This window comes from Syngnathus acus, chromosome 8 (assembly GCF_901709675.1).
Source record: "Syngnathus acus chromosome 8, fSynAcu1.2, whole genome shotgun sequence".
NCBI classification, from domain to species: domain Eukaryota; kingdom Metazoa; phylum Chordata; class Actinopteri; order Syngnathiformes; family Syngnathidae; genus Syngnathus; species Syngnathus acus.
This window is the reverse complement of record NC_051093.1, coordinates 7,143,300-7,167,653: the sequence shown is the minus strand read 5'-3', so window position 1 is coordinate 7,167,653 and position 24,354 is coordinate 7,143,300. Positions and strand designations below refer to the sequence as shown.

At 42.2% G+C, this 24,354-nt stretch overlaps 6 protein-coding genes across 11 annotated transcripts; 3 read left to right on the top strand and 3 right to left on the bottom strand.

Moving 5' to 3' along the window:
- Positions 1-23: 23 nt before the first annotated feature.
- Positions 24-7,733, top strand: gys1 (glycogen synthase 1 (muscle)). Its single transcript, XM_037255665.1, has 16 exons — positions 24-166; positions 3,115-3,233; positions 3,299-3,480; positions 4,031-4,222; positions 4,297-4,482; positions 4,603-4,747; positions 4,842-4,959; positions 5,046-5,166; positions 5,243-5,349; positions 5,462-5,521; positions 5,604-5,796; positions 5,875-6,001; positions 6,070-6,165; positions 6,227-6,390; positions 6,457-6,537; positions 6,622-7,733. The coding sequence occupies exons 2-16, from the start codon at positions 3,116-3,118 to the stop codon at positions 6,868-6,870; spliced, it is 2,139 nt and encodes a 712-aa protein (XP_037111560.1). The 5' UTR covers positions 24-166; position 3,115; the 3' UTR covers positions 6,871-7,733.
- Positions 7,734-7,736: 3 nt separating this feature from the next.
- aspdh (aspartate dehydrogenase domain containing) lies at positions 7,737-9,383 on the bottom strand. Of its 2 annotated transcripts, none has more exons than XM_037255668.1 (8): positions 9,295-9,383; positions 9,113-9,207; positions 8,863-9,007; positions 8,689-8,773; positions 8,466-8,615; positions 8,173-8,396; positions 7,963-8,102; positions 7,737-7,844 (listed from the first exon to the last, which is right to left on the bottom strand). In XM_037255668.1, exons 2-8 carry the CDS (start codon positions 9,165-9,167, stop codon positions 7,807-7,809), a joined length of 837 nt encoding a protein of 278 aa, XP_037111563.1. In that variant the 5' UTR covers positions 9,168-9,207; positions 9,295-9,383; the 3' UTR covers positions 7,737-7,806. The 2 variants fall into 2 exon arrangements, with proteins under 2 accessions (XP_037111563.1, XP_037111562.1); XM_037255667.1 differs by having other exon boundaries at positions 9,281-9,369.
- tmem86b (transmembrane protein 86B) lies at positions 8,784-11,342 on the top strand. Of its 5 annotated transcripts, none has more exons than XM_037255674.1 (5): positions 8,784-9,068; positions 9,147-9,225; positions 10,245-10,329; positions 10,408-10,648; positions 10,745-11,342. In XM_037255674.1, the coding sequence occupies exons 3-5, from the start codon at positions 10,279-10,281 to the stop codon at positions 11,191-11,193; spliced, it is 741 nt and encodes a 246-aa protein (XP_037111569.1). In that variant the 5' UTR covers positions 8,784-9,068; positions 9,147-9,225; positions 10,245-10,278; the 3' UTR covers positions 11,194-11,342. The 5 variants fall into 5 exon arrangements, with proteins under 5 accessions (XP_037111569.1, XP_037111568.1, XP_037111566.1 ...); XM_037255672.1 differs by lacking the exon at positions 8,784-9,068 and adding an exon at positions 9,313-9,364 and having other exon boundaries at positions 9,179-9,225; XM_037255673.1 differs by having other exon boundaries at positions 8,983-9,225; positions 10,249-10,329.
- Positions 11,181-13,434, bottom strand: hspbp1 (HSPA (heat shock 70kDa) binding protein, cytoplasmic cochaperone 1). The gene is made up of 8 exons (XM_037255666.1): positions 13,268-13,434; positions 12,884-13,007; positions 12,583-12,784; positions 12,280-12,504; positions 12,054-12,209; positions 11,896-11,992; positions 11,703-11,814; positions 11,181-11,598 (listed from the first exon to the last, which is right to left on the bottom strand). Exons 2-8 carry the CDS (start codon positions 13,001-13,003, stop codon positions 11,518-11,520), a joined length of 993 nt encoding a protein of 330 aa, XP_037111561.1. The 5' UTR covers positions 13,004-13,007; positions 13,268-13,434; the 3' UTR covers positions 11,181-11,517.
- Positions 13,435-13,884: 450 nt separating this feature from the next.
- tufm (Tu translation elongation factor, mitochondrial) lies at positions 13,885-16,955 on the top strand. The gene is made up of 10 exons (XM_037256499.1): positions 13,885-13,953; positions 14,456-14,502; positions 14,617-14,755; positions 14,847-15,013; positions 15,120-15,389; positions 15,466-15,598; positions 15,779-15,883; positions 16,028-16,179; positions 16,301-16,420; positions 16,548-16,955. Exons 1-10 carry the CDS (start codon positions 13,917-13,919, stop codon positions 16,713-16,715), a joined length of 1,338 nt encoding a protein of 445 aa, XP_037112394.1. The 5' UTR covers positions 13,885-13,916; the 3' UTR covers positions 16,716-16,955.
- A 1,251-nt stretch (positions 16,956-18,206) lies between these two features.
- kcnj12b (potassium inwardly rectifying channel subfamily J member 12b) lies at positions 18,207-23,874 on the bottom strand. The gene is made up of 2 exons (XM_037256500.1): positions 23,400-23,874; positions 18,207-21,522 (listed from the first exon to the last, which is right to left on the bottom strand). Exon 2 carries the CDS (start codon positions 21,432-21,434, stop codon positions 20,157-20,159), a length of 1,278 nt encoding a protein of 425 aa, XP_037112395.1. The 5' UTR covers positions 21,435-21,522; positions 23,400-23,874; the 3' UTR covers positions 18,207-20,156.
- Between the last annotated feature and the right edge of the window lie 480 nt (positions 23,875-24,354).

Here is a 24,354-nt window from a genome sequence, read left to right as displayed (position 1 = left end):
GTAACGCACGCACCATCCCTGACGTAAGCCTGCAAATGCACGTAGCCAATGTGCGTGGATGACATTTAGCAAACGCTACCGCCCCCTTTTCCCACTGTTTTCCCCTTCAGATTGACTGCGACAGCTGGCAATGTGTGGCCTGACCACTTGAAGTTCAAGCCGAAGGGTGAGTCTACAAAGCCCTTTCTTATTTACAAATGTACAAGAGTGAAATGCTTCCTCATCCGACGTCGGTGTGTTTCAAAATCGCAGTGTCCTTCGCGTGGGTTGAAATAAGCGATGGTGGTGACGTTGAACTCCATCAAAGACGCTCATAAACGTGCAGACGTGCATGTCAACGCTGACATGGTTGATGATGGAGTTCGTGTTCTGTGCAAGCGTTGCTAGATTTCATTTTTTTCTTGCTTGAGGCCTGATGTTTCCTGGAATGAAACTAGTGGACAACAAGTGGACAAGGGCATGATGATGACGACGATGAAGATGATGTTAATGGTGCTTTGGCAGGGGTTCAGTTGAGCGTCTCAGAGGCGCTATATCCTATGCACTCTAGTTTTGCTGATTTACTCAATTGTCACTCGGGTAGTACTTTCAACCTGACAGAAAAACATACTAATGCTGCAACTAGCAATTTTGATAATTACAACAACAATCCGATTATCCCCCCTAAAAAAAAAATAAAAAAAACTTTCATGGAGGACCACAGAAATACAAAAATCGGATATTTACCATTAAGAAGCTGAAATCCTTGCATTTATGCTATTTTAATAAAAAGATCAATTTGATAATCAATTAAATTAATCAATGCACCTCTAGAAACAATTTTGTCCTTGGAAAGGTTCCACTCAAACGTTGCCCTATATGTTCGCGTCAACAAAGCCCCATCACCTTTTAAATATCTAAACATGCCCCCTTCTAATGTGACCCTAAAAAGAGTGGCAAAATCTATTTAAGGTTGTAACGGATCATGTGCAACAACTCGACAACATAGAGCCTGTTTGCTCAGTGTCACCTTTGTTTAGTGCTGTCAGCCAAGCATAACTCCATGGCGGTCTGTTATCAGCTCCAAAGTTAACCATACCCAGTGGTTTATGACAAACATGTCAGGTATTTCACATTTGATGTGTCATTAAAAGTAAATCATGTTAATACTTGATCGAGTTTTTTGTGGGACTTGTTTGACATCTGCGGCTTTTTTTCTTTCTTTTTTTTTACCGTTTGTTCCTCAGGTTGCACCATTTGTGCAATCAGGAACTAAACACAAAGCTGTTCTAACTCTTCGTGACAGGAATTCAACCTCCCCTAAATGAGATTCCTTCATAAGACAACAACAATGCAGCTAATGCATCTTTTTATTTTGGTATTTTTATATTTGGAGTGTCGAACTCAGTGATTGATAGCTTTTCTATGGTTGTTAAAACTCTATTGAGGTGGGGGTTGGAGCACACTGTGTGTTTGTGTTTTTGCAGGTTTGCTCTATATACAATCTAAGCTGGTCAAAGGGCTTCTTCTGGCTGCCTTCCCAAGTGGCTCTATAAAAGACTCACGCCCAAACATGCACAAACAGAGAATAGTGGCCCTAAATTGCGCAATTAACTATGGGGGGGGGGGGGCAGACTGTGGTTGAGCTTTTACCTTTATTTTTTTTTTTATAAACCTAACTAACAGAAGAGTCTTTATATTTTGAATCCACAAATGAAATATCCACTACTTCAAAGGCTTTGTAGCAAACAAAAATAACCACGTCGTGTGACCTAAGTGCAAAACTGCCAAAGAGCAAACCAACATTAACCCCAAGATCGCATTTGCAAAGATTTCAATCGGACTCTTTCACCTGTGTAACGCTGCAGTAAAGGGAAGTCAAGTTCATCTGCGAGCAGCCATCTGTCACAACAGCCACTCGTCCAGTTAAGCCACTATACCCCTTTGCAATACTATCATGGCTCTACCCAAATTTAGTAACTCATGAATAATGCACTTCAAATGAACTGCTGGGTGTTCATGGCAATCACGATTGTATTTTTCGTGCCATTCAGTTACCGTGAATGGTTATTTGTTTATATCTGTCCCGTGATTGGCTGGCATCCTTTTCAGAGGGGGGTACCCGGGCCTCTCGCCCAAATTCAGCAGAGGATAGATTCCAACTTACCCATGACCCCTGGGAGGGTACAGAAGATCTAGGAATGGCTGGCTGAACGTCTACTAAGCATTTACTAATAATGGCACAGTAGTGTCTCACAATAAATAAATAAACAGAAAATAGAATAGTGTGTCTATCAACTTATGTAGACAAAATTTCATATTTTTTAATGAGGCTCTGTGATAAGATCAAAAGCTTTGAATGGATACACAATGTCCTATACATACTGCCAATTATTCACTGAGTGGAGAACTTAAATTCTTTCTCACAAGTACTGAAGTAAAATCATCAGTGACAGTTGATTTAAACCCTCTAGGGCAACAAGACTTTTTGTTGAAGGAGTCATTATCTCTTGACAAATACTTTCATAACAAACTTAGTCAATCTTGATTTGAGCAATCCGTATTTGCTTGCCAGGGTGAGCTTGTGCAAGAAGATACTGGTAGTTATTGATGGGTGTTACAGTTTGTCTAAAGGTGGAGAGAAAGTAGTTAGGTGTTCAATATTGATCATATTTACATAATTAAGCGCAGTGGAGTACTCGCACTGTACTTATGGAGAAATACAGATACTTGTGTTTAGGAAAAATGCTAAAAGGAGAAATATTGATTCATCTGTCATTAAGAGAAATGAAAAAAAAAATACAGACTCTAAAATATACTCAAGTACAAATATAAATGTCAATTTAATACCTATTTTGATAACATAGGCCAACTGAAAAAAATAATCTTAAAAATAAAAATGTTGCATAGGGCTCATACTGAGCAGGAAAAAAAAATCACACAGACAAGGAATTTTGTAGCTTATTCTGATAATGCAAAGATCTGAATTCAAATGGAAGGAGAACAAGTTAAATAACATCAGAAAAATAAATACTCAACAAATTTTTAGTCTTGCGATTTTAATTCTTCTATTGAGTGCCGCTAGTCTAGCACAAAAAAAAAAAATCCAATTATCTGTGTCTCATGTCTTCACAGTATGCCGCTGGCTCGCAGCTTGTCCGTCACGTCCCTTCCCGGGCTGGAGGAGTGGGATGAGGATTTTGATTTGGAGAACGCTGTACTTTTTGAAATAGCTTGGGAGGTTGCAAACAAAGGTACGTGCGTGGCATGATTGTCGCTAAACTCACTCCACTCACAATCTGGGTGACATTTTGTGCAGTCGGAGGAATCTACACAGTCATCCAAACCAAAGCCCGCCTGACGTCAGAGGAATGGGGGGAGAACTATTTCCTGGTGGGTCCTTACGTGGAGAGCAACGTGCGCACACAGGTGGAGCTCATCGAGCCCACAAATCCTGCGCTCAAGAGAACCATTGACAAGATGAACTCCAGCGGGTGTAAGGTGAAGTACCGCCAAACACACATGCCAAAGTTAGAACTAAATGTCCCACTAGCGAACAGGCCCGCTCACTGTTACTATTCAAGCCTTCGGTAGCAGATCATGCTTCTAAAATCCCGTGACATTTCCTCGTAAAGGTTAGAGGCTATATGAAATACCTTTGACTCGAACACACGTGCAGAGGACATGCAAAGATCATAAAGTTTTTGTTTTTTTTTCCGCTGTGCAGCTGTAGGTGGCGGCTTGATTTTAAAGGGATATTTTTAAACGAGCCCAGTTGAAATTGACTGCCAGGACAAAATAAGAGCCCAGCAGAGTGTTTCAGTTTCACTTGCTTAAAAACAAATTGGTCAAACGGGTTATATTCTAAATGCTGTTTGAGAATCAAAATTTGAATCACAATCATCTCTGTTGGCCAAGTATGGAAAAACCGACAAGGAATTTGTCTTCATTAGTTTGAGGTAGCTTAGTACTAAGATTAGCAACAAACAATTATAACAACAAAATATTTTGTCACGTCCAGTCAAGGAAAAAAAAACGTGCTTTTCGGCAGGTGTACTTTGGTCGCTGGCTCATCGAGGGGAGCCCCTATGTGGTTCTCATCGATGTGGGCTTCACCGCTTGGTCTCTGGACACGTGGAAGAGTGAGCTGTGGGAGCTCTGTGACATCGGGGTTCCGTGGTTCGACCGCGAGGCCAACGACGCCGTGCTATTTGGTTTCCTGACCGCTTGGCTCCTAGGAGAGGTCAGAACGTCCACATTTTAAAATGGTACAATCTGTATCATCTCAATGTCATTCTATTTGACCTTCATCTGCAGTACACGGCCCAGTGCGAAGAGACTCCTCACGTGGTGGCCCATTTCCACGAGTGGCTGGCCGGCTTGGGCTTGGTGTTGTGTCGACATAGGCAGTTGTCCATAGCAACCATCTTCACCACTCACGCCACGCTCCTGGGACGCTACCTGTGCGCCGGAAATGTCGACTTCTACAACAAACTTTCAGAGGTTTGTGTTTTGAGTGAGTTCACTTGTGTTTGACACTCGATTGAAGCAGTTGCTAATATCACCAATATGAAATAAAAAGAGGTTAATAAAAATGGACTAATGTTTGTGTGTGTTTCTCAGTTCAACGTGGATAAGGAAGCAGGCGACAGACAAATCTACCATCGCTATTGTTTGGAGCGAGCGGCTGCCCACTGTGCACACGTTTTCACCACCGTGTCCCAGATCACGGCCATCGAGGCGGAAAACCTGCTCAAAAGGAAACCAGGTGTGGCAAAAACCTAGCACAGTTCTTCGACGTTGTAATTTCCCAGCGGTCCTAAATGCAGCATTAATTGCTTTATGGAATGTTTTCCTCACAGATATTGTCACTCCCAATGGACTCAACGTGAAGAAGTTCTCAGCAGTCCATGAGTTTCAGAACCTCCACGCGCAGAGCAAGAATCGGATTCAGGAGTTTGTCAGGGGACACTTTTATGGGTCAGAAAATTAACCTATCTAAAGAATTCTCGGCAGTAAGTTATTTTTCTGGGTTTTATATTGGTGATATTTGTCATGACCATCAGGCACCTTGACTTCAACCTGGATAAGTGTTTGTTCCTCTTCATCGCTGGAAGATATGAATTCTCCAACAAAGGAGCTGACATATTCTTAGAGGCCTTGGCCAGACTCAACTATCTGCTTAGAGTAAGTACATTTGGTGTATTGTAAATACGGCATGTAAATGTGCATTTTTTTTTTCTATTATTATTTTTTTTTGCAGGTCAATCACAGCGATGTGACCGTCATTGCATTTTTCATCATGCCGGCTCGGACAAACAACTTCAATGTGGAGACCTTAAAGGGTCAAGCGGTCAGGAAGCAACTTTGGTGAGGCTGCACTTTTTACATGGAGTGTATGGACATAAGTATTGGGACACCAGGCAATAATTGTGGATGTACTTTTAACGATAATTCTACTTTTATTTTTAATGACTAACAGGGATACTGCTCACACAGTGAAGGAGCGCTTTGGAAAGAAACTTTACGAGTCTCTCCTAGTGTAAGTTCTTTCATATCTTCCTGTCTTGTAATAAATGTTCCATATTGGATGACACAAAAGTCATTTTTCCCATTGTTATTAGTGGACAGCTGCCCGATGTGTCAAAGATGTTGGACAAAGAAGACTTCACCATGATGAAGCGAGCCATCTTTGCTACTCAAAGACAATGCCAGCCTCCGGTGTGCACTCATAACATGCTGGAGGACACCGGCGACCCCATTCTGAACTCTGTGCGCCGTATCGGCCTTTTTAACAGCTCCGCTGACCGTGTTAAGGTGCGTTTAGATAACCACAATCTCCAATCCAATATTCTGTTTTCATTGAGTCGCTCAGTCAAATTTCTTTCCATCCAGATTATCTTCCATCCCGAGTTCCTGTCGTGCACTTCTCCTCTGCTTCCGATGGATTATGAGGAATTTGTAAGAGGTTGCCACCTGGGCGTCTTCCCCTCGTATTATGAACCGTGGGGCTACACACCAGGTTTGATCCATGCGTGCTGGAATGGAAATGAAAAAGTCAACGTGGACTAAAGCGTGTGTCGTTTCCAGCCGAGTGCACCGTCATGGGAATCCCGTCCATTTCAACAAACCTGTCTGGCTTTGGTTGTTTCATGGAGGAACACATAGCGGATCCTTCAGCATATGGTGGCTTTCTATTTGGCCTCAAAACTAAAAATACTCCTTCTGACACCTTTGACCTTTGCAGGGATCTACATCCTGGACCGGCGGTTCCGAGGGGTGGACGAGTCGTGCAATCAGCTCACCTCCTACCTGTTCCAGTTCTGCAAGCAGAGCCGACGCCAGAGGATCATCCAGAGGAACCGCACGGAGCGTCTCAGTGACCTCCTGGACTGGAGATACCTCGGCAGGGTATGACTTTAGTTTTATTCCTTTTCTTCTTTTGGAAACCAATGGTATATTTTTCCATTGCATCAGTATTATGTAGCCGCACGTCACATGGCCCTGGCGAAAGCCTTCCCTGACACCTTCCTGTACGAACCTCACGACCCCACCTCAGTAAGTTAACCCCTATGTTTAATTGATCTCTGAAGAAAAGCTCATCCTAAATCCTCTGATCAAACTTCTACCCCCCACCCCCAGACGTCAGGTTTCCGTTATCCCCGCCCCGCCTCCGTGCCACCTTCTCCTTCCCTCTCCCGCCATTCCTCCCCCCACCACAGCGACGTGGAGGACGACGAGGAGGACGACGAACGCTACGACGAAGATCTGGAGGCGGAAAAGGACAGAGTGAACATTCGCCAGCCCTTCACCACGCCGTTCAAAAACAAGATTTCTGCTGCTAACAAGCCCAACGGGAACGGCAACGGAATCGCAAGTGAGAAAAACTGACACACGGAAACACGCCTGAACATGTTGAATGCCGCTTGTGAGATTTTGGATAACGGATAATGGCCACACATTTAGCGAGCTAATCATATAAACAATTGAAAACAAAATGGATCTGTCTTCCCAGCCAAATATATAAAAACGTACCAAGTCCATTTAAATGCTTTCAGTCACACCAGCAGTGCTACAAGTATAACCAGCGCATCACAAAGGGAAAAGTCAAAACTGCTGTATTTACTAACACTGAATTAGGATAAAACTTTTTTTTTTTTTTTTTTTATAGAGCAGGAAAAAACAACAATCAAATCCTCCTTTTTACTGTTTTATCATTTTCTACTTTCCGTATTGGAAAAAAATAGCATCATTTGCTGTAAGTATCCCAATTACACTGTTTCGCAGTCAATAGTAGCATTTTTTCTTTGTCTTTCAAATGCCTTATTTCTTTAAAAAAAACAGTTAAAAAAACACACCAGTACATTACACACTCAATGCCGCCAAAAAATTCTTCATCTTGTTTTTGCGTTTTAATTTTACTCCCAAGACTTAACAGTTTTTTTTTTTTTGCTTATTACTGTGAACCACCTCACATGCCCACTACCCCCCCCCCCCCCCCCCAAACATGTATCAGCTTGTGTACTGACGAGTATTTATGACATCCGGTAGGGAAAAAAAAAAAAATGTGAACGTGTCTTGGTGATTGCAACTGTTTGCACGTGTGAGATGAGTCTTGAATAGGAGCTAGAAAATGGAAGGAAGCAAGATGTATGTTTCTATGTATGTCCCTGTGAGAGTTTTATCATTTCTTCCCATCTTGCACAATTCAACTTATAATAAAGACGACCTGTCTAAGGTTTACAAATGACAACTGCTTTTTGCTTACATGTGATTTATTGGGCATGTCCACTGTTCACCTTCTAGAATAATCTTCCATCAGATACTTCAGCATAAATAAACTCGACCCCCGTGACCTTTGCAGACTGAAAAGAAAACATGAAAAAGTCCGTTTTTAAATAATCACTTTTGCCTACGCAAATTCTCAGTCATCCAAATCCGCAAAGTGTCGGATTGCTCCGAAAGGAAAAGTTTGAAACTCACCAATTAGACTATTCCAAAACGAGTTGTATGTTGCATTACCGGTTACGGCGCCAAGTTGGGCTGGATTCCTTCTCGCTGTGTGCACGGCGAAACCATCAGGCCCTGTCACCTGCACCTCCACTAGATGATAATCACTCAACCTGGCCCGAGGAAAAAGCGTGATCACATTAAACGACGTGCCAGGTTGCCTTTGTCATAAAAAGAACTCACGCCGTGTCGGCCACAATCTCTCCTTGAACACCGTTAAAACCGAGCGTCCCTGCAGCCACTGCCGCTGCCGCCATGGTGTTGACGTTGTTGGGAGCGAGCGGACACAGCTTCGCCACAGAGCCTGTGAATAAAACCCGCCTCCCCTGTTCCTCTGCCCACTCTGAGAGCACATCTCCAGTCAGACGGAAGCAGGATGGATGCTTGGACATCCTTATGAATAAAGCCTGCAAGCAGAGAATGATGAGCTAATTTAGTCAACTGTAAACTTTACATAACTCCTGTATGAATTTTACCTGCAAGGTCCCGCTATCGTTCAACTTCTGGATGTCTTGACCTCCCCATAAGGCGCCACTTGGGACGTAGAGGGTTCGTCCATTCTTTTGGGCCGCCTGACGAAGTTTTGTATTCAGGTCATGATCAGCGAGGGCCGAGGGGGAACCAACCTACAGGAAGTAGGAACACACTTAAGTTAAATCGCCTAATTTGACCTACTTTTAGTTAACTGAAAGATCTCACCATAAAATGTGAGTGGGACAGGAAGCGGACACCGAATTCTTTCACTACCTGAGGATGGCACACCTCCACAATGACATCACATTCCCTGAAGAACATTTATGAAACGAAAGTTAGATGACTCATCGAGTGTCTGACAATGACATTGACATTCTAATCAAATATTCATGTCGGCACCTTTCTGCGAAGGATGACAGATTATCCAAAACAAGTTCATCCGGGACTAAACGTTCCAGTTTTTCAGGATTTCGGTTCCAAACAAAAGCCAAAGTTAAGCCTACAGAGGCGCCATCTTTGATGATTCTCTCCAGCAAGTACTGTCCTACAAAGTGAAACAAACAATAGTTGTTTTCTCAGATTCGTGTTCAAGGAGCTTCATGAAGGTATCTGGTAGTGAGTTTTCATGCCGTAAAAAGGAATTTCATACCGAGATGTCCAAATCCTACAATTCCAATTCGCAGGGGAGAGGAATGCGTTGCCATTTTTCCATGCGGTGGACACAAATAGCTTCGGAAAATTCACCTGCACATATAAACACGTGTAAGTATTAACTTCATATCAGAACTCCCACAATCAGTGTTATGGCTCCACTTACCGATAATCCCACACCTTTCTTGTATCTCCCACTCCGAATCAAGCAACTCTGACAATGGAATCATGGCAGAGCACATAGTACAAGGTTTGACCACAGAGGCCAAAGTTAATCATTGTTAGTTCTTTAGGGATTGGATTGGTATAATCACTCTTGAAACTATTGTATTGTCAAGTATGACAAACTTATTTTTGATTCTCAGATTTTCAGACATTGTCAAAAGTTTGCTACAAAAGGCTAAAATTATTTACTGAAAATAATATAATTAATAATTAAATTAATAATTCAATTATAATAATTAAAATATGGGTCTGTTATGTTGAACACAAAGATGTTGCATTGTAAATTAATAGCAGTTGCCTTGATGCAATTAATTGCCCCAATATTCAGAGCAACACAATCACTTCTCAACTTTTCAAATCAAAACTAGAGCAATGCACTAATTTGAACGTAAACCCACCTAAGCAACAACAATTTCCCACTCTCACGGAAGTGCTGTATTTTAATGACGTGTGATTGGTGAAAAACAAAGGAGAGATTAAAATCAGTCAATTCTTTTCTTTCTCTGCATCGCCACCTAGCCTATAAAGTAAGCAATACAAATGAATGCAGGAAAACAAAAAAAAAACATTCAAGCTGAGTCTGTATGAGAAGCAAGAACATCAGTAGTGCTTGGCATAATAACTAAAAAAAACTGACAATTTTATGGAACCAGCCTCACCAACTTTGCATTATGTTTTGATGCATTCCCCTTGGATAGGTCAAAGGTCAAGTTCCCTGTCATAATGACTCAAAACAAGGAGAAGGTTGATAATGTGGTGTAATCACAAAGCAAGGATCAGTCTAAAGTTCATGGCTCAGTAGACAGCAGCAGATTTCATTTTCACAGGGAAGAGCAGAACAAGTAGGAGCGTTTTTTTTTTTTTATATATATCCTTTTGTATTTTTATTTATTTATTTTTGTCAGGCAGCAGAACAGGAGTTGGAGCTCAGTGGACAACATGGACATCCTTGAGACGCATGCCTATGACAGACGGCAAAAAAGAAACACGGTATTGTCTAATTTACATCAATTTGAATCATTCTTAATATTGTTATATATATCTAATCTTTGTTCCTCTTTCTTTCAGTCCTGTGCTCTGCTCCTGTCTTTGTTGCCTTTCTTTTTGGCCTCAGCCATGTACTTCTATCTGACTCCACACTTCCCAGCGTCCATCACGCTGGCGGCTGTCAAATCGGCGCCGACACTCCTGCTGGCTGCGGCAGTGCTGAGCTGGAATGGAGGTCAGAGTGTACTGGGTGTGGTGGGAGGACTTGTCTGCTCAGCTGTGGGCGACTACTGCCTGGTATGGCCGGCGCTTTTCCTTCATGGTAAGAGACACGTCAGGGATTGTTTGCATGTTAAACTTTATTGACAGAATTAATAATGTCGCGGGAACATAGGATAAAATATGTGATGTGTTTTAGGAATGGTTGCCTTTGCTTTGGCCCATCTTCTCTACTCGTTCGCCTTCCTTTCATCTCGTTACAAGGCGTCTTCTTCCTCCTCGTGGACCGGCCTACTATATCTGATCCTGGTTGTGATCGCAGGAGGTTCCTACACATATTTGTATCCGTTTTTACGAAAGGACCCCAACTCAGACCTTTTAGTTCCCGCTGTGGGGGGATACGTTGTCGTACTCACACTGATGGGAATATTAGCCACCAGAACCTGTCGCGGATTTACACTGTTGGGAGGTTTGATTTTTATTGTGTCTGACCTTTCGTTGGCGTTGCAACAGTTTGTGTCGGCGCCCGTGCAACATGGTAACACTGTTGTTATGGTGACATATTACTTAGCACAGCTACTAATTAGTGTTGGGGATATGAAGGCAGTGGAGATCAAAAATGACTTTGCAAAATGGAAGAGGTCCTAGCTAGTTTATTAGCATTATTATAAATTAGCAAATGGCAAATTGCTTTGAAATAATTGTATTGCCATATTTAATATGACAATGTAATATCCATATTTAAGTGAAAGTTGTCAAGATGAACATGCATAAAAATACCCATTTTGACATTTTAATATACAGTGTCTGAGTCTTCCTCAATGAATTTAAAAGTCCTTACACGTGTACTCACATTGATGACAATTTGAAAGTATTTTTTTTTACAATCTATTTGAGATGCATGACCCCAAAACTATTATTATTTATAACATGTTAAATGACATGCAAAAAACAAACAGAATTCATCTGAGGTCAGCGGTCCATTCCGTGGTCGTCTGACTGGTGTCCACAAAAACAAGCCGTCTTTAAGCGCTCACAGAATTCCAGTTCTTCCTGTTAAAAGAGGAAAACCCAAGTTGCTCTCAAACCAATATTTGGTGAAAAGGAAATTGCTGTGCAGCATTCTAGTTTAAATTTGAAAACAGTAAGTGACTCACCAGACTTTCCTCTTTCCCTCTGAGCTCTTTGGTTCGCAGTCGTAGCAACTCTTCAAGCCCGAGAGACGGATCCTTACAATCTTTGAGCCCCTCCACACAGTCTTCCACCAGGCTGGAGGAGAAGCATAACCAGGCTAACTTAGGCTACATTGTCACTGACCCAATCATCAATTGAAGACACAAATTGTCTTACCAACAAAGAGCGCCGAGCACATGTTCATGAAAAGGCGAGTGTGGAGCTCGCAGGACCGAGACCAGCTGCTGCACCATCCCCATGGAAACCACTGCATCTGCAGGAAGAATAAAAGACACACTGTGCTACTCATCTAAGGACGTCCATCCCATCCATACCTTTCTGTTCAGGGTGTGACATCAGCAGGTTGAGCAGAAGGAACGCCGACTTAGTCTGAAGCTTCTCATGTTTTGACTGCATGCCTCTCATCAGCACGGAGAAGCCATCATGTGACAGAAAGGCCTCCAGTCCCGCATCTTGCTCTCGAACCAGACCTGAAGTTACAACAAGAGACGGATGACGATAAAATAATCCATTTGAAGAGTTTTATGATCACATACTCACATGAGACGGCATACAGGGCTTTGACTCTGACTGTGGGGTGGGGGTCCGAGTCTGTCAGCTGCAGAAGCTTTGGCAGAACGTTTAGCTTTAGTAAATGATCCTGCACTTGAGGCATGTTCTGGGCACAGGTACCGATTAACTGAGCAGCGTTCCACCTCAAACTACTTTGGGCATGACACAAATATTTGGAGACAGACAGATCCAGGCCTCCCAGAACCATCAAGTCTGTAAGAGGTGAGGATACGCAATTAGGTTACTGTCTATTGAATATCATTTCATATCATATGTAATGATAATACCAACCTCTGGCATTGTCAAGGTTCTCACACAAATCTGACAGCAACTCAAAGGCTGATTCTCGCTCATCTTCATCGTCATCCTCCCTATCCCCCTCGCCGTTCACGTCCTCCTTGTTCAAGACAGCCAGGCACTGCTTCATCTGCTCCACTTCATTCATCTGCCCTTTGCAGACATCTGCGAGAGCGTCCCTTAGCCATGCGCTCCTCTGAATAACAAAAAGCAGAAAAAAAAGACCCAGATTGATTTCAACAGTACATTGATTAATTGTCAAAGTCTTCTAATATGCACTTTTCACAACACCAACCTCCTCTGAAATGGGTTCGACAGGGGCGGGCCCCTCTGCACCGGTGCCAGCATCAATTGCCATCTGCAGGACCCCCTGAAGGTTCTGGGGATATCTTCGATCTTGTCTGTCTTCAGTCATGTCGCTTAAAGGGGGCAACACAATTTGATACAAGAACAATTAAAATGCATATGTACAGTATATATTGTATTTGACTGACATAAGATTTTGAACGCAAGTTTGGACACGCCAAGTGGTCCATGGGCCTTCATGGTTAGAACCACCAGTTTAGGATTACTGATTTAAATACAACCCCAAACTGTCATGCTCAGTACAAGGCAGCAACAGCCCTCCTAGCTCTACCTTTAACCTTAGGCTACATAAAAATGTTTAAATCCACTTTACCTTCAAAGGATCGTGAAATGATACTGAAAAATAATGTGATCACTGATCCTTTTTAATAATCCCGAAGGTTGACGCCTCTTTAAACCCGAAGACACATGTAAGCGCTAGAACATTCTAGCTAGCTAGTAGCTAAAGCAAGCGCATGAGTAAGCTGCCATGTTTTACCGTAATTGTAAAACTATGGCCGCAAATATCATTTGGTACTAACAGCTGTCTCCCCAGTCTGTCTAGTCAAGTCAAGTTTTACATTTATTTTTAACTATAGAATAATCCACACAGTGATATAAAGATTGTACTTTATAATATGTATTTTATAATTTAATTAAGAAAAATGTTTGCCCGTCTATTAGCGGATTTAAAGTGAGTCAATGACGTAAGAGTTGATCAGTGTTCAGAGAGTACGAGTGGGAGCGAGAGGATTTACAGTGTTCACTGTTCAACGCTACACAACGTTTGTCATGGTTTAATTAAAATATTTTGGATGTCGAAAGATGAAATAGAATATTGATTTGATTTGGGGTGAAACAAATGACCATACTGGGACTTGGGAGAAGGAACAAGGAATAGTAGACAATATGCCACTAAATGCGCTGCACTTGACATTACTCTCTTGGCGACTTGTTTGTCTTTGGTTTTCTGAGTGTTCAAGATGGCCGCGCTTTTGGGACTGCGTGCGTGTGTCTCCGGTAAAATTGTCCAATATTCTAATTCTTTAATCGCGTGATGCTGTATTTGTGATTCTCTCGGTTCATTTGCATCGCTTCGTCTAGTTGTGAACATGCTGTTGTGTGTGATTGCAACTTAAACAAAATGATGCTGTCCATGCTCATAGCAGTGCAAGGTCACGTTACCGATGGTCGCAAGCTAACAATCCAACTAATCACAATGAAAAAGTGATACATTATTATTGACTGGAATTGGAATATATTCTTAAATTGGGACAGGCAATACTCCGATAAGTAGTAATACAACTTGGAGTCATATTTTAAGTAAACTTCCTGTTCCTGTGTGTTTGGCAAGCTAATAGTTTTTCTAAGACCTGCTTAGCTATTTTATCACATCCTCTCGGTCAGATGAGTTGGCTGAAGACGTGATTTTGCGCATGCACTGATTAAAACGAAATTGCATTGCCTATCTATTTTAAATGATTTTGACATTATGCTGTTCTATTGCTTTTCTTGTCTCCAGCTCTTCATCTGACCACACCAAGCCTGGTGCAGAGCAGCTTTAAGCTCGTGAGTATGCACACAAGCTAGCCTGAAGATAATTCATTAATCAGAATAACAAACGGTCTATATATTTATCTATATTTACTGCTTTATATTATATTATGGTATATTATATTGTAGTGTGCTGTGCCTCTAAGTCGGCGGACCTTCGCTGCAGAGGCTAAGAAGTCTTACACTAGAGAAAAGCCTCACGTCAATGTAGGGACCATCGGGCATGTTGATCATGGCAAGACCACCTTGACTGCAGCTATCACAAAGGGTAAGGGTGCAACAGCTTTTCTGGGATGCTGGACAATGCTGGGACAGGCTCCAGATTAAATGTATTCTGTTTCTTTGTTTTAAATCTTCAGTACTTGCTGATGCCGGCGGTGCAAACTTTAAAAAGTATGAGGAGATTGACAACGCCCCTGAGGAGAAGGCCCGAGGAATCACCATCAACGCCTCTCATGTTGAATATACAACAGCCAACAGACATTATGCCCACACAGACTGCCCTGGTCATGCTGACTATGTCAAGGTAAAGTCTTCTCTGAGATCAAGCCAAAAGTTCTTTGCTGTACGAGTGCTACAACTTGCAGGTTTTTGTCCAAATCAAAACTAATTGGAGTTTTTTTCCCCCCCAGAATATGATCACAGGTACTGCTCAGATGGACGGCTGCATCCTGGTGGTGGCGGCCACCGATGGTCAGATGCCTCAAACGCGGGAGCACCTGCTACTGGCGAGGCAGATCGGCGTTGAGCACGTGGTAGTGTTCATCAACAAGGCGGACGCGGTGGATGATAAAGAAATGTTGGAGCTGGTGGAAATCGAGATCCGTGAGCTTCTCACCGAATTTGGCTATGACGGCGACAACACGCCTGTTGTGATAGGCTCTGCTCTCTGTGCTCTGGAGGTGAGCGAAGTAATTCCAGTAATTGATCACATATATTTTTGAGTCTTGACTGAATGTTTGTGATGATTCGTGTCAGGGTCGTGAGCCGGAGCTTGGCATCAGTGCAATCCTGAAACTGCTGGACATTGTGGATTCATATGTTCCGTTGCCCAAAAGAGAACTGGAAAAGCCCTTCCTTCTCCCTATTGAAGGAGTTTATTCAATCCCAGGTATGAACCATGGACTGGTCGATTATACAAACATTGATCACATGGTGTGTTTGGTTGTTAGATTTTAGATTGAGAGCCTCTCCCTGCAGTCTCTTGTAAGGTGCAGAACAATGACCTCTGCTGGTCGTAATTAGACATTGCACCCTATTACATTATTATAGTTTTTGTGTTTGTGTTCAGGCAGGGGGACAGTGGTGACCGGCACCATGGAGAGGGGCATCATCAAGAAAGGGGACGACTGTGAGTTTGTGGGTCACAATCGCAGCGCCAAATCTGTGGTTACAGGTGAGAGTAAGAAACAAAATACATCAATTTATCAATCAATCAATTTATTTGAGACTTCAATATAATACAAGAGTGAACCAAAAATAATTAAGATAATCATGATAGATTTGAGTGTAACTGTGATGTCCTCTCCGCTGTTCTCAGGTATTGAGATGTTCCATAAATCCCTGGATAGGGCCGAGGCCGGAGACAATCTGGGTGCTCTTGTCCGAGGCCTGAAGAGGGAGGATGTGAGGAGAGGGATGGTGATGTGCAAGCCGGGAGCCATAAAGCCTCACCAGAAAATCCAGGCTCAGGTTTGGAAAATAATCACATAGATAGACCCGTAATGTTTGTTCAACCGCTCTCATTTTTCACCACAAGGGTGCGCCCTCACCATCAGATTTGATTATTTCATGAGTCACATGTGTGTTGCAGGTTTACATTCTGAGTAAAGAGGAGGGAGGTCGACACAAACCCTTTGTCACCAACTTCATGCCTGTCATGTTCTCCCTGACGTGGGACATGGCCTGCAGAGTCACTCTGCCCACTGACAAGGTGTGTGCTTGTGTTTTGATTGATTTACCTCGCGGCGTCCACTTTTTTGTTTACAGGCGTTTTGAACAGTTGCAAGTCAATATTTTGCGAGTTAGTAACCACGCCATCTGACCTGGTTATTTTCAAGGAAATGGTGATGCCAGGCGAGGACACCACCTTGACGCTTACGCTTAGGCAACCAATGGTCCTGGAGAAAGGTCAGAGGTTCACGCTCAGAGATGGCAACAAAACCATCGGCACCGGCCTGGTGACAGACATCCTGACGGTGACAGAGGAAGATCAATTCGGCTTATAAGAAAGTGTGTGGGGAACCGGGGTGGGTTGGGGGAGTATGGCAGGGTTGTAAGGGCAGGTGGTCGCATAAAATACCTTAACCTTACAAAGTTGCAAATACACAGGATAGATTACACACAGCATCATCCAATATGTTGCGATATTCCAGTCAACCAAAATATTTGTAAAGTTAAGCAACTGTGGTTATGGTAAAGCACCAGACTACTTCATGATCTTTATGTAATAAAATGTATTTAATAACTTCAATTTTATGTTGGTTTTTTTTACCTCCCACCTGTGGGCAAATGCTCAAATAGCAGTGTTATTGCACTAAGCTAACAGCAGAGGGCAGCAAAAAGGCTTTGAGAATAGTATACAAGTGTAGATTTGTTTAAATGCAGGTTGGTTATTTCAAAATCAGAAACCCAAGTTTATTTTAGATAGTTTACATTTGAATGTTGAAAAAATATCTGCTTTCAAAAAATACTTGCTACAGTTGCAAGATAGTAGAACTGATTTGTAAACTTCAATATATGGTCAGCTGGACTTCTCGCGCCAAGTCATTTGAGATAGCCTTCATCTGCTCGCCGCGACCCCGCTGACGACAAGCAGCAGAATAAGAATGGAAAAACATCATCTCGTGAGTCCCGACCTCCTTCCCCTAATGTCATCACCACAGCACAGCATACCATAACCATCCCCTGATATCATGCAAAATATTAGAAGCCACTTAGGAGCTATTAATACGAATGACACCATCCGATTGAACGCTCAATACCTTTTCTACTTTTTCCAACAGATATGAAGAAGCAAAAAATACAACATCCATTATTTCAAGTAAGTGCGAGTTGATTTTTGTCACCCCTGGTGTACTCGGCCTTCCGCACAGGAAGTTCATCAACAGTGTTTACAGGCGGTCAGTACCTCGTCCTGTAATCCAATCATCTTGTTGCCGTAATCACATACTCGTGGACTGGATTTGACGCCGCATATCTGCCCGTATCGTTGAGTGATGTGCTCAGCTGCATATCAGCATGATATAACCGGACAGTAAACACGCTTATGTTTCAGTGATCTTGAATCTTTTTGCTGAGTCCAAATGTTTGGCTCTTGTCATATTTGCAGAGTCATGTTTGGATAACAGTGATTATTTAAAAGAAAATGAGTGGAGAGAAATTTTGCCTAATTTGCTTTCTCAGCCTCTCCCCCGTCCCGCTGATTTCTTCCATTCCCATGTTCCCGTTTTTCAAAACGTTCAACTGTCTGCACCCCTTGAAAAAAAACAAGCTGTCCGATGTGAATGGAAAAGAAAAGTGTGATTATTATATCAAGAAATAGTCTCTCACATGGGAAAAGATGTGAAGATTGATTGCTTGACGTCTCACAACTACAGGCCAAAGATGACTTTCCCCTGACATTTTCAACGAGGGCAATCATTTCCCAAAACATTGGTTGATATTTTGTCAGCTCATTCCCATTGAAACTTTTTTGCTGTGCAAAAACCAAAACAAAATGTCATCAGTGTCTTTTATTGTTCAACTCGAGAGAGAATTTGGCATGTCCTTGTTATCACTCGCTGGAAAAGTGCTAATTGTACTCCAGTAGCCACAACAAAGAAAAATCGTGCTGCAGGGTGATAACATTATTACGTAACGGCCTCGCTTAGTCCAAATGCTCTGAAAACGCCGCCATCATGCAAAAATGATCAAGCACAAAAGCAAATAAATAGATGACCCTAAATAGACGTTTAACTCATTATATCTTTGACGTCTATAACCGTCATTGGTACCGAATGAGTCTAATAGCTTGAAGTAGTATTTCAGTCGAGTATTGCTACTTTTTATCAGCCTCCACCTCCATCTGACACAGGCAGGCAGTGAAGAAGAAGGAAGGGTTGTGATAATTAAGGCTGCATCCCACTCTTCATGTTGCAATACCGACTTTCCACTGGTTCTCCTCCTCCGGCCTTGGTGAGTGGGTGGGATGCATCTCGTGATCTTCTCCACATTATGCTTACATCATCTGACAGTACAGTCCACATTCTCATGGGAAGAAGGAATTATTAGCAGTGACCTCAAACTTTTGTGAATACTCATCAGTCATTATATTACAGTTGTCAAATATTTGCAATTGCTTTGAGGGCTGCTATGAAGGTCACAGGTTATGGTGAACTTTGGAGTGTAGTGTAGCCATAGCAAAGATGTTTCTGAAGGCTTGCATAAGAGTGAAAGAAGAAACCTTTGGCCCCTGTAGGGACACTGGCATCCAAAAATTCTCACGTCGCCATTCCTTCTTCTGATTGTCCGATTCCTCCGAGGGGAAAACAAATGACTTCACTTGCTATATTCTTATTTTAGCCTAACGTGGCTTCCACTTAATTGCAAGTTGCTTCAGTCTATGCAATAGAAACAATGACCAAAAACAAACAGCAAAAAAAAAAAAGCAGGTTTATTTACAATACAGACCTGACCGATGTTAGCACACATTGTCGTCTTTTGCATCCTGGATTCTGCTTTTTCCGTACAAATGTCAACAAAAAAAAAGCATTCATTTTTCAGACAAAAACCTTGACTATTTTCAGCACGAGTCAGCAAGCTCCCAAATGTAAATATGTAAAGTTGTGCTGAAATGGCATTCAGGTGCACTCACGCTGCAACAACTCACACGAAAGAACAAAAATGACCTTTGGCCATTTATTTATGCGCTATTTTGGTTACGTCTTTATATTCTCTCCTCTTCCCGCTAAAAGGTTTTTTAACATGTACGTTCCCATTAGACTTTGAAAATTCCTGTCGTTACTATGCTGTACAGTATATCAAAGTTGTGTCCACCATGTTTTTTCAAGCAAATTACAAAACGAAAAGGTCATCGCTTCAAAAGTGATGTAGAGTTTTTGTTTGCCACTCTCATTACTCCCGTGTTCGTTATGCTCTTTCAGTCTTTTGTGTTGGCTGCAAAGAGGAGCAACATTTGTCATTCAAATGAGTCCATTGTGCCTCAAATATGGATTTTTAGCTCCACAACATGCAGCCAATATCTTTAGGTGAGCCACACAACAAAAACAATTCATTCTCGCCACACGTTTACACTTTTGGTTCAGGGCTGCTGACACAAATGTCGGAATATTATATAACACACTGCTACTATTGTTATTGTTACATTTGCCAGGGGACGTAATGGCCGTCATAGAAATGAGGTGTAAACATTTATTTGCTTTTCCCTCGGCCACAATCTGCTACAATGTATTGACGGTAATGATTAGGATGATTTCCTCAGTTACTATTCATAAATGATAGGAAAAACTTATGGAGTTTTAATGTATCATGTAAATTATAAACTATAAAGTTCCAATCTACGGTTTATTTATTCGCATTTGAAGTTGTTGCAACCCTATCAACTTTGCAGTCATGCATGCAATGGTGCTATAAATAGTTTGTGTGGTGAACTTCTGTAAATGTCAAGTTCAAATCTCGGATTCTACGCTAGATGATTTTTGATCACGTTCAGAAGTGGCGTGATCATCCAGGAGGGCCGTAGAACATTGTCTGTCGTCCTCTTTGTCAAAGTCCGCCTCCTCCTCATCCCTGCTTATGAAAGCTAGCTCGTTCTCATAGCAGAAGGAGTTAGCGCCTGACGTGGGGAACTTCCTGCCTTCCATGTCCCTGGCGCTGCACCTCGGGGTAGACGGTACCTCGAAGGTCTTATGAAAATAGGCGTAATCGATCCTGTACTGGCTCTTCTCCTCGAAGATGAGCGGCTCAAAGCGGTGACCCCAAAGGACCTCCGACGACAGATAAGAACTGCGCGCCTGGGTGGTCATGGCGGTGGCTTCCACCAAACCTTCTAGTATGATCACAATCTCAAAGTCGGATGTCTCCAGATCTTGTTTGCTGATACCGAACAGGGGGCTGTCTTCGTCGATCTCGTGGATGACGGTGATCGGCGCCACCAGAAAAAGACGATCGGTGCCTCTGTCGTAGCCGACGTTCATGTCGATCTGATCCAGTGGGATGTACTCGCCTTCCTCCGTGTAACGAGGCTTGACCATCTGGGCTCGGACGTGAGCCTCCACTATATGGCTTTTTCTCAGATTGGCTACCCTAAACATGAGACACAACTTCCCGTCACGCATGGAGATGACGGCGTTTCGGCTGAACAGGAGAGTCTCCGCTCGCTTTTTAGGCCTGGCCATCTTCGCCATAATGGCGCCAATCATGAAGGCGTCGATGACGCAACCCACGATTGACTGAAAGACCACCATGAAGACGGCGGCGGGACATTCCTCCGTCACGCATCGAGCTCCGTACCCGATGGTGGTTTGGGTCTCGATGGAGAACAGGAAAGCGGCCACGAAGGTGTTCACCTGTGTGACGCACGGTACAAAAGTGTCATCGTCTGCGGGACGGTCCATATCGCCGTGCAGGAGGCCGATGACGTAGAAGCCCAAGCCGAACATCAACCATGACACCACAAACACCAAGCTGAAGACCAGGAACATGTAGCGCCAACGTATGTCCACGCAAGTGGTGAACATGTCCGATATGTACCGACTGGACTTGTCGTCCATGTTGGAGAAGTGAATGTTGCACTGGCCCGTCTTGCTGACGAAGCGGCCGTGCCTTTGACGTCTGGTGTGGATCTTGCCATTGCCGAAGCTCCCCACGGCAGGCATGCTGGTCAGTCTCAAACCTTCTTCTTCACACGATAGGAAATTGTGCTGGTGGGCTCTTCCCACGTTCATGCCTCAGCGACGACGGCCACGCGGATTCACGTGATCAAGGCTGACAGGCAGGCCCGGCTCCGTCCAACGTTGACTGATAGATAGTTCTCTGAAAAGAAACCCATCAGGATAGGTTGAAAATCATATCAGATGTCGATGGAAGTCCAATTCATCCATCATCGCTGGCCCGACGTGCTCTCTTTTCCCTAACGACATGGCTGCGAACAGCCAAGAGCTGGTTTACACAAGCGCTGTCACTGTTGACAGCTTAGCAATACTATATTTAGAAACTTTTCCGACCCCTCTCGCCACATGTTTTTCAAAAAGTGACTTTAATTCTTGCATCGCCAAAGATATGCAATACTTAAATACTTTGAAGCAGGAAATTTGAACTTTTAATCTGAGAGATGTGCTTCCAAGAGTTCACATGTGCAGCTTTACATAAAAAAAATAGCAGGAGAGATTTAATACTGTAGGCGTACTAGGATGTCAGATTTATGTGCTCAGTCATAATCATATCATCACTTTTAATTGGGTCAAAGCAAAGGTGCATATTTAATATATCTATATATATATATGAAACATAAAAAGGTGTACTATATATATATATATATTACACGTATTTTTATATATATTTATTATATATATTTTTTTATTTTATATATATTTTATTTCTATATATTTATTATATATATTTTTTTCTCTCTTCCTATCTATACTGTACACATGTAATGGTTGATGATGATTTAATGATCTCAGCTCCCGAATGGTTCCCCCAGTAACAGCATTTGTGTTTGGACAATTGATAAATCATTTAACAAGATAAATGCATACCGGAGTTGCAGTCGAGATGGGAAAGTGCGATAGAAATGGAAAATAAAGTTACCTTCACTTCAGTGATAGAAAATCTGTTTTTCTGTCGGACAAGGTACAGAAATAGCCAAGTAATCGAATGCGCTGCCACTTTATGTGACATATCATCTGTTTCTCACAGCTGGCATAACTATTAGGCCGCAACCCAGTGTGATTCCCTTGTGAGAATGTGCTGGAAAACACTGTGGCTTACAAAAAAAAGAAAAGAAAAGATAAGTCCAGCATAAAATCAAGAAAATGAGAAAAAAATATATGTGAGTATTCAAATGTATTTTTTTTCTTTTCAATTTTTAAATAATTTTCATATTACTTAGTGATAAAATTGCATTTTATTTTGTGTCTTTTTTTTTATTGCATATAAAATTGCATGTTATTTTGTGTCTTTAATTTTCTCTATTTTTTTGTGTCTTTATTTTTCTGCTGATTGCCTGGGGAAAATCAGACAGTTATGCCCCCCCCCCCCTTGGTTTCTGATAAAGGATTTAGACTAATATTATTTCTTGTCTGCTGTTTAGTCATAATTGGCCAGCCACAAGATTAAAAGTCAGGGATGCATGAAATTGAACGTTTGGGACACAAATCCAAAATTCATTTATGCTAATGTAGTGTTCTAAAGATTAAGTCACACACACTAGCCTAACTTGCCCTTCCATGGAAACTCAATTCACTTGACGTCATAAAAACTTTACTCCATTAAGCTGCAGGGACCCTAAGGACATGACTTTAAGTGGGTCAGTGCAAAATGACACGATACTTGGCACTTAGCTGCAAGCGTATTACTTTTGCTTTTGGCATCTTAACAGTACAGTTATTTTCTTCCTCTATGGCCCTCAATCGGTTATGTCATCAATTAGCTGCCGGCCCCTATTTAATTGTGTCTTTACAACCTCGATGAATACACTTTTGAATATTGTGTTTGTCTATGAATTTGTGTATACTTCACACTTGCTGCCTCACACTGCTCTAGTTGCTAGGCGTCAGGATGATGATGAGTGTCCGAGGCGCGCTATTATCTAATATATGCAAGAATAACTGTCCGCCTGCTGCTGTGATTTTAACACTGGAGTAGAAATTGATTGAATTCTGCAGTCATTGAAATATAAAATTGCTTACCTTGTTTGCTGGTTAAATGTTGCAAAATGTCACGATCAGAACTTTGCGTCTTTTGGCCGCACTACTGCATAGTTCTCTGAAGGCGTCCTTGTTTTTTTTCTTTTTCTTTTAAGGGTAGAACCACTTTATCCTCGTGAGGCAAAAAAGTGCATCGCCACTCAACACGTTCATCCCCGCAAGTTTGAGTGCACCTGTTCCTCTTGCTCTGCTCACCGAGGAAAGCATTACATCCCCAAATTTTTAACCAAGGTACTACTTGGCTTTGAATTTTTCCAGCTTGAATGATTACAACGCCACTTCTCTCTTCTCCCAAAGTTGATGTATTTGGACTTGCGTGGGCTCAGCGATACAAAGAGAAGTAAAAATCAATCCAGCGCAGATAATTTTGGCATAGTCTATCATCTTCTTCCATGTGTGCTGTCTGATGGTTTTTGCTGAGGATCCTACTCTGTATCTCACATCCACGCAAATAGTGCGTATCGCTTAGCCCTCCCCTTCCCTCCCTTCCACTATGCCATGGTACGTACTTGGCATTTAGAGGCTGAGCAGTCTTGTCTTACCAAGTGTGGCACCCGTTAGAAATACGTAAAATTATATGTGCACTGAAAAACTAATCAGATTTGGATATTTCCCAATACTTGCTTGGTGTCACATGATCACTTCTACCTTCATCCAAAGTCAAGTGTCAGTTTTATATATCAGTCACATTTGCATTGGTGTTTTTTTTTTTTAACTTAAAAATAAATTGATAATGTCAAACTTCATATGGGCCATCTATAATTAAAGTAACGTTGTGAGCTTGAGGTCTCAATTGGAAAATGGGTTACAAATGCTGCCAATATATGGCAGACTTGACGTGAGGGTTACAGCCAATGGAACGCACTGCAAGTTATTTAAAGTCTGCAAAGTGGGCCAGCCTGGACCCAACTCGGATCCACATTTTGGGGTAGTTTGT